At 45.5% G+C, this 8951-nt stretch overlaps 1 protein-coding gene across 1 annotated transcript; it reads left to right on the top strand.

Annotated features, from left to right (window-relative positions):
- The first annotated feature begins 578 nt into the window (after positions 1-578).
- Positions 579-7082, top strand: LOC142000972 (guanylin-like). The gene is made up of 3 exons (XM_074975724.1): positions 579-694; positions 3214-3397; positions 4116-7082. The coding sequence occupies exons 1-3, from the start codon at positions 620-622 to the stop codon at positions 4181-4183; spliced, it is 327 nt and encodes a 108-aa protein (XP_074831825.1). The 5' UTR covers positions 579-619; the 3' UTR covers positions 4184-7082.
- Positions 7083-8951: the final 1869 nt, after the last annotated feature.

Genomic DNA, 8951 nt, shown 5'->3' with positions numbered 1-8951 from the left:
CATGCAAAACCCCAGCTCCATTGCTGCGTTCCTTACCCGTTGGAGTTCCAGGAGGGAGTCACGTGAGTAAGAGTTCCTTCAAAAGACCAGACACTTCTTATCTCTTTCCTATTCTCTTTCCTTCTCCTCAGAACACTGCCAACCCATGAGCTGGCTGGGAAACTAAGGATACTGCATCTGGAGGGGCCTGGTTCCAGGCTGTGTGTTGGATTTACTCGCGTGAGGGCTGGAATTTTATGGTTCCTCATATGACAGCTACTTTCCCAGGCCTGGAGAGACTCATAAACACTGGGCCCGCATAGGTGGGGCCGACTGGCTCTGTTGACAAGTAGTTAACTATTAGACCCTTTGGCATTTATTATATGCAATACATTTGTTTAATCAATGCCTGGATTAATGAATTACCAAGTGAATATTGCATGAAGGCATTATAAAGCTTCCCTCCGCTTTGGGAAGAGACAGGCTTGGTGGCTAAAGGAACCGAGTACTCAGAATCCAAGGGGGCAGGAAGAAGAGAGAAGGAGCCAGAGAGGTAACAGGCCAAGGAGAAGGAAGCATTCAAATCAAGAGAGAGCACACAGCCATTAGAGAAGGAAAGGAAGCAATACCTACCTGTGCCATGAAAAGCATCACTTTCCCTGCAACTGTTATACTTCTGATATTGGTACACAGCTCCCAGCCTGTCTATGTCAAGGTAAGATCACGGGCTCTCAGACCTCTGTTCTTTTATTATTACAGCTTCAGCAAGGTGCAACAGAGCATGGTTAGAGCAGAGGATTATAAAGTGGTGTCATGGATTCTAACCCTCACCTTGCTGCTGGCATGGTGTGTGGCTCCATTTCCCTGAGCCTCTATTTATCTGTCTGTAGGATGGGACTTTATAACCTACCGCTGAGATTTGTGAGGCTTGCTTGTTCACACCAAAATTTGCATTCGTCCAGTGAAAGGTACTCTGATGCTAAATGCCCGAGGGTGGGTATGTGCTGCTGCCAGGCACTTCCAAACTTGGTAACTAGGTGCAGTACCCAGAGGCACTGAGACCTCATACAAGGATGAGTGAAGTCTCTGCTCTACAGCCCTGGCTGAGAGCTAGCTGGCCTTTAGCTCATACAGTAGAGCACAAGGCTTTATCCCCTATGATCACAGGTCTATCTGGGTCTGGCTGCATGACATAGGGATAACTCCTCTTTCAAAGAAGGGGCTAAATTATTTGTGGTCCACATGGCTAATGAGCCTCTAAGATGAAGTCCCATTGCAAATAATCTATTTTTTTTGGTGACAGAGCTTGTACAATAGGACATAGCCAGTACAGAGCAGACCTACAGGCTATTAGATCAAAAGAGGGATGGTAAAAAGGGCCAAATTATCAGCAAAGCTCGGCACCCACTGTGGGCCCTTTGGAAACATTGGGGAGCAGTTATCTTGCAAACGTGGCCCAAAGGGTGTGTGTTTGTGTGTGTGAGACAGAGCGGGAGAGAGAAAATTTTGCCTGTGCTCAGACCACAGCAGGCACCTGTGCTCATTCAGTTTCATTGCAATGTCTCTAACTTCATTGGAATGCAAAGGTATACAATAGCATCAGCTGCTCGATCTCCGTGTGTAGGGCAGCTTTACAAGGAACAGTCATACAGAATGATTTAGTTGCGGGGTGATCCTGCTTTAGGCAGGGGCTGGGCTTAGTGGCCTCCTGGGGTCCCTTCCAGCCCTGGGATTCTATGATATGGAGTCTCAGTTTTGCTGTACTTTTTATGTCCCCCTTGGGGCAGAGTGCTGCAGATTGTGGGGTCCCCCCTTTCTTTTTTGCCAAGCTGTTCACAGGGCCAGTGGCTAGGGCTGGGTTGTGTTTCCTGTGAAAGGAAAACATCCTCAACTCATCCCATGTGCCTTCAGTCTGTGGCAGTGGCACCTTTTATATAACATAAAGCCACAGCTAACTGGAAAAACTGGTTTTGCCTTTCTAGTGTCTTTAATGAGCGATCAGCCCTTGGTTCTCTTTCCTTATTCTACTATCAGTAATAAAACAAATGCATTTTGAAGAGTGGCCATGTGCACAAATGCAGGCAGGGGTGTAGGAAGCTCAGCTCTAAGGTTCTAGCTGCTTGCCCTTCCCCAAGACGCTGGGTTCATAAAGTACTAGTACTAGTGGCTTTACTGAATGTTAAGTACATTTGTATTTTTTAAGTCCTGCAGAGACATTCACTGCATATGACTTTGCCCAGCTGCTACTCGTGTGACCAGAAGGCTTGTGTGATTCACTTGTGACCAGGATTCTAGCCCTTTCCCTTGGGCCAGGTCAGGTTCCCGAGGTTTAAAACCCCGTTGAGCCTGCTAGCTTGTGAAGTCCCTTGGCCTGCTTTCATTCCATATGGCCTAGAGCAGCACTAGCAACAAAGCTTCTTAGAGAAGAGAGTGCCTGACATCCGTGTGTCTTTGCAATGTGCTTTCAAGGGCTGTGTGTGGTAAACAAAGCACCTTCCATATGGCATGCATCTCGGTGGCACATTGCAGAAGCACACAAAGGATGGAGAAAAGTCATTAGCAAATAAATGCTGCAAATTCCATTAACAATCTGGCAACTCTGCAGCCAGGAGCAGCCATTCTCTCTTGTGGGAAAGGGAGAGAGTTACTCCTGTTTCACTTAATTTATTCCCTCCTACACATGCATACCTCTCCGACAGTCTGCAAATACAATAGCATTCCTCATCTGTTGAGCCTGGGCTGAGGCTGGCACTAAGCCCAGTGGAAACAATGGTCACCCCTAGTGTTCTGGGCCAGCTTTTACATAAATATGCTGACTTCTTTCTGGACCAGGGCAAAGGAGAAGGAGCCTTCTGAGGGCCTCATGGAGGGGTTACATTTTTCATTCTCTGTGAAACCTCCAGTGCAGATGAGACTTTAAGCTGGATGGTCTGGCTGGGATGAGTGCAATGCATGCTGTGGCTGCCGGTCAGTGTGACGGGTAGAAAAGCCTCTGTCTAGATGATTGGCCAGCTGGGTCACATGATGAGGTGACCTCAAAGGTGTAAGAACTGCCAATTGGGCCACAGTGCGTTCCTGCCTCCCACAGTTCCCAAATGACCCAGCAGTGAGCACCAGCTGTTTCCCTTGGAATGTAACATTCTGCAGCTATTTGGTGTGATGGGCGTCTGGTGAGGCAAGAGGGATCCATGTAACGACTCTTTGCCTGACACACTGCATTGGTTCTCTCTGCAGGAGGGGGAATTTTCATTCCCGCTGGAGGCGGTGAAGAAGTTGAAGGAACTCTTGGACGCGGATGCCAAGCCCCTCCTGATGGCCAGAACAAGTTTGACTCCTGTGTGTGCAAACCCCGAGCTGCCCGAAGTATTTCAGCCGGTGTGTCAAAGGGAGAACGCACACGGCATTTTTAGCAGGCTGAGTACGTCATGCAAACTTTCCCATTTTTCTTCCATTACTCTCAGCGTTCAACTGCAAATGTGTCCGAGAGGCAGCCCCAAAAACCAGCACTGCCCTGTTCCCCCTAGGCCTGCCTGTTATTTAATTTTGTGTGTTCGTTCTCTGAGCCCTGGGTAGTGGTGGTGGTGGGATTCAAACACCACAAGCTCTAGGTGGCCTTCCCAAATAAGCACCATCTCAACTAACCTCCCTCAGTCCCAAGGAAAGGTGACAAATCACCTAAGGAAGAGGCATCGTCTCCTTCTATTGTTGGCTTCAAACTGAGTTTGGACATGTTTTTGGAAGATGCTTTAGTGAAACACAAATTACTGGCCTTAGTACAGGGAAAACTGGGTGAGATTTAATGGCCTGTGGTATCCAGGAGCTAATGCTACATGTGGTCCCTTCTGGCCTAAAGTTTGTGAATTCATAAATCTAGGTTCTGTAAATCACAGTTCTGTGCTACAAGGTATTCAGTGACTGAAGCGGGAACACTTATTTCCTCTGTATTGGAAAAAAATGTTGCTCTTCTCTTAAAAGTTTATGCAGCTCCATTTTCCTGTTCTGTTGTTTGAGTGACCATTAGCGCTCCCACTCCAATGGTGAGAAGGAGTCTCCATGTCCCCTGATGTGCTTGCTCAGTTCCCCTCCATAATTGTCTTGACAGTAACACTGAGATGCTCTCTTTTCTCCCTGAACAGATATAGCTGTCCAAGACTTGGATATATGTGAAATCTGCGCCAATGCAGCCTGCGCTGGTTGTCGCTGAGGAAGGATGAAATCATGTGTCTGAGGCCAGCCAAGCCCTACAGTCTTGGCATAGATCCTGCAGCTTCATGTGCACCGGCAAAGCTCTTCTTCTAGGCTAGGGTTCCACCACCACCTACTTTGGGATAACTTATGTGGCTCAGGGGAGTAAATAAGCCACACCCCTGAGTGATGTCAGTTTCGCCAAACTAACTGCCAATGGACAGCCCTGTGTCGGTGGGAGATCTTCTCATGCCAACATAGCTACTGGCTCTCCGGGAGGTGGGTTTATTATGCTGTAGGGAGAACTCCTCACCAGATAGGGTGCAGTTGTGCTGATGTGCTTCTAGTGTAGAGCCAACCCTGAGCAACATGAATAAGATCACTCCCAACACCCAACCGGGGACACTGCTTCGCTTGTCACAAAGCTTTAGGAGGAGGGTTTGGGGAACTGTGTAATCTTCTGTTAAAACCTTGTGAGGGCTAAATCAGTCTGTGTCTCTCTTCACCTGCACTAGTGGCTCTAGGAGCGCAGAGAAAATTCTTTTGGCACTAGCTCTGTGCCATGGGATGGGGTTAGGTGAGTGCAATGCAGTTTAATAGTAGGAGGGGAGTTAAAGACAGGATTGTCTCAGTGTCCAGGATAATTGGTTTAGGCTATGTCTACACTAGCCTGGAAGATCGAGCAACTCGAGGTTGAGCTTCAGGGGTTTGATTTCACATGTCTGATAGGGATGCTTGAAGTTGCTCTCTCAGGGACCACAGTCGACCCCATACACGTTCTGAGATGTGAGGAATAAGGGAGGTGGACAGGAGAAACTCTCACATTGACCTTCCTTTGGGATGGCCAAGTAAGCCCAGGGCACATATGTTGATTCTAGCTATGCAGTTGCCGTAGCTAGAATTGTGTATCTGCAGTTGACTTACTTTGCCTACTGTAGACAGCCTTAATGTTGCACCTACCATCTGCCAATGATAAATCCCTCTGTACAGATGGTGTCCACAAAACACCAATGATCTACCGCCTGCAGGAGTGTCTACTTCTCCTGCCCCAGGCATTAGCCAGGTTATTTTTCTGCTTGGCAGTGCTTGGTCCCAGAGCTCAGAGGCAAGCTGCTCTCACTGTTCCTGGGCTTGGGTTCTGGGAGTGGAGTCTTCAAGGACACCTCCCTTTCAATGTTGGTGCAAGAAGTTACTCAAGGGATCCCTTTCTGTAGCCCGGTTGGGTTCCGCACAGATGGCGGTTGGCTATTAGGCAGGATCTGAGGAGCCTACCTTTACATTTTGGGGTTTCTCTAACATTTAAGTTATGTAAGGCTTGGTCTGTAGTAGGTTCCACAGTCGACTGCAGATAGGTAATTTTAGCTAAGGCAATTATGTAGCTATAATTGCCGTATCTGCAGGTGACTATAAGTTCTGTCTTCTGTGAGGGAGGTCGATGGGAGCATTTCTCCCATCAACCTCCCTTTTGACTCACAGGTACAGGGGGGGTCGACTGTGTACCCCAGAGAGATCAATTTGGCATGTCTTTATCAGACATGTGAAATTGATCTCCGAAAAATCGACCCTGAATGGTTGGATCTCCCAGTAAGTGTAGACTTACCCCAAGTATAGTTTGATAATATTACATTGTAATGCAATTATGGCTGTTCTTCCATGTATACTAGTAGTTGTATTTTTCATAGTAAAGCAAATAGTTGTATTTTGTTCAAGTTCATGCAGATAAAAAGAGTCTCATGCTCATACCATGTTATTTCCCACTTACAGAAAGAGAGGCAAAGAAACATTATTGTTAAAATAAGTAAGGAAATAAATTAAATGCTGAAAGACCCAATAGTCTGGACATCCTTAGTTGTCAGCGAATAGACTTTCTCATAAAATTTGCTTACAAACTCACACAAGAAATTTTACTTTCTCATGCACGTAGTAACTGTCATGTTCCCAAATAGAACTAACAGTTAACTGCTGGCATTTTTTGGCAAGTCTAGGCCTCAAAGTCTGGCTATAGTGACCCTCTCTGAATGCAGCTAGTCAAGTTTAGGCTGACTCGCAAGGTTTGGAATTAGGCAAATCAAGGTACCCAACTTTCCCTTCTTTAACCCTATACATTTATGTCTCGCTGATTTGCACTTTATTATTTGCTAGGTCTTAGTGGGAGGTAGATACAAGGACTTCCTTGTGGGTGGTGTAGAATCAGGGATAGTTGGGGTTTGGATAAGTTGGAAATTTAGAAGTTTATTTGGACTACAGTTCTGAAGGGAAATCTGTCAAATCTTTGTGTTCCTATCAGATTTCCAATACTTGCTGGCTTTGGTTTGACTGGAATAATACAAGATCAACCTGAAATCAAGATGTGTTAGGGCTCTAGGAGAAAAAAGGTAACTAAGATTTATGTAGGAGAAGGGTTCCACTTGCAGCTGAATAAATTCAAGATGATTGCTTGAAATGATTTAAATACTGCATTTGGAAAAGCCGTCTCTGGTTGCCTCAATAAATGCAAAATGATATTGTTGTCATTCCTGTCTGAATAAGGGAAGTTCTGAACCTGGGTTTGGGGAGAGGTATTGGCATGCAAATCCAGGACAGGAAAGGAAAATGCAGCTTGTGTTCATGGAATGCAGCCCTCCTGCTGTGGGTTTGAGTGTTTTGCTGAAAGAAGAAAGACTCTGAGACACCAATTACCCCACACGTTACAAGGCCTGCTTCCCTTCCTTTGATTCTTGTAATTGTCTCAGGCAGGACACTTAACATCCCCCATCCCTCCGCCACTTACATCAGTCCTATGTACTTGATTTGTCAGGTTTTATTGTGATGTTTTGTTGGTCCTCTGTACTTATAAATGTCAGTCCGTATTGCAAATGAGATTGATCTGATGAAGTGTGTCTGTCCCACAAAAGCCCATCACTGAATAAAGCATTTTGCTAGTCTTTAAAGTGCTATATTTCTGCTGTTTTGTTTTGTTGGTGTAAAGACTAACACCACTCTCTCTCTGTTACTATACATACTATAGTACATTAATACTTCATTAATACGTATCCTTCATTCTGTAACTTCCAACCACTTACTGACGCAGGAGAAGACCTTTTCTCTTATGCCAAATAAAAAAGGGAAAGTTGGAGAAGGTTACAAGCAAATAAAAGTACAAATATCCTTTCTAGTGGCTTAGCCCTAATATTTGCAATTTTCAATCTTTGTTCAAACTACTTTCCTCACCAGTCTTCTGTTCTCAGACACTGCAGCCCCTGTGGTTGAAGGACCAAGTCAAGACCCTAAGGCTGTGTTTACAATAGAGTGATCTGTTGACCGAAGTTAATCTTGGAAGAGCTCTTCTGACAAAGCTTTTGTCAACAGATCTCAGCCAGCCCACAAAGCGAATTGAAAGAGCGATCTGCTCTGTCGACCGATACTGGCTGGGCGGCTCTCTCGACAAACCAGTCAACCAGAAGCACAGCAGACAGGGCTGCCTGGTGTCCTGGAAGCCCTGTCTGTCAACAGAAGGCCCACTGGAATGTCCAGACTGGCTTGCTGTTGACTGATCTTTGTCGACAGAGGCATCCTGTTTCCTGGGGGAGCAGCAGAACACTGTCAACAAAAGCGCCTCATTCTGTCGATTTACTGTGGAGAGAATGCCTTGGGAATGTGGATGCTCCATAGCTTTTTGTTGACAAAACTCTCGATGTGGGGCCCCTTGTGTGTCTAGTGTTGTGAATAGCAAGACGACTTCTTTTCTTCCACCTGCTCAATCTTGCTTTTTGTTCCCCAGAGTCAGGTTGACCCATGCTGGTCTTTCCTTCCTGTGGACTTCCCAGCCCCTTGCTGAGTCACATGCAAACAAGGCTCATTCACCCTCAGAATGGATTCCCTGAGGAGCTGGTTCTGTATTTTTTTCAGGCATTGAGGTGAGGCTGCCTACTCTGTGATTCCCCAGATCCTCCTCCTTCCCTTCTTTGAAGATGAGCACCACATTTACCTTTTTAATGTGTCCAGGACCAACCCTGACTGCCACATATTTTCAAAGAAAATGGCCAATGTTATTGTAGTGGTTAATTTTGTCCTGTAAGATTCCACGCCTGGGCTTGTTCTAAAATTGGAATTTCCTCATCTGCAGTTAAAAACTCCTCATCTAAAGCCTATGGAATGCTCAAGGAAGGTTTAAATTCAAGTTAATCACACTATGATATTGATCACTCGTTAGCTTTCAGAACAAGCCTTACCTGATACATTTTCATAATTCAGTAATATTGTAGTCAGATGATTCAATTACTTAAAATTTGAGGTTCAGACCTCAGAAAGTGGCTCACTCTCTTGTTATGCTGATTCCTTGTTTGCCTTTTATTTTAAAGTACCTTCATTATCTGAGACTTAGGTACAGGGAGTGTGCCAGGCCTGATAGGTGCTGTTGACACAAAACACTGACCTACAGAGAATTCTCTGTGTCACACACGTCCGACCACCCTCAACCCTCTGCAAAGCATAGACCTGTGCTGCTCTAGCCAGTATGCTCAGGAGCACTTGGTAACAAAGGAGTCTTTTGGAAATGAGTTTACTTTCAAAAGAGCAGCGTCTACACTGGCTTTCTTCTTTTGGAAGAAGCTCTTTTGAAACTAGAATATGCAAATGAGGTGTTAAATATGCCTCATTTGCATTTTCAATTTACTTCATTCGCATACCTCTTTCGAAAGAGAAATGCAAGTGTAGACGCACCCACATTGCATGAATGTGTTACAGTACAGCTAGTACATTACGACAGTGGCTGTGTCTACACTAGCCCAAAACTTTAAAATGGCCAT

This window comes from Carettochelys insculpta, chromosome 23 (genome assembly GCF_033958435.1).
Source record: "Carettochelys insculpta isolate YL-2023 chromosome 23, ASM3395843v1, whole genome shotgun sequence".
Taxonomy (NCBI): domain Eukaryota; kingdom Metazoa; phylum Chordata; order Testudines; family Carettochelyidae; genus Carettochelys; species Carettochelys insculpta.
Note: the sequence above shows the minus strand (reverse complement) of the source record. Positions and strands in the feature narration are given on the sequence as shown.

Coding starts and splice junctions, on each gene's coding strand:
- LOC142000972 (XM_074975724.1), top strand. CDS start 620: ATGAAAAGCATCACTTTCCCTGCAACTGTTATACTTCTGATATTGGTA. Junction 695..3,213: donor CCCAGCCTGTCTATGTCAAG/GTAAGATCACGG, acceptor TTCTCTCTGCAG/GAGGGGGAATTTTCATTCCC. Junction 3,398..4,115: donor CGGCATTTTTAGCAGGCTGA/GTACGTCATGCA, acceptor CTCCCTGAACAG/ATATAGCTGTCCAAGACTTG.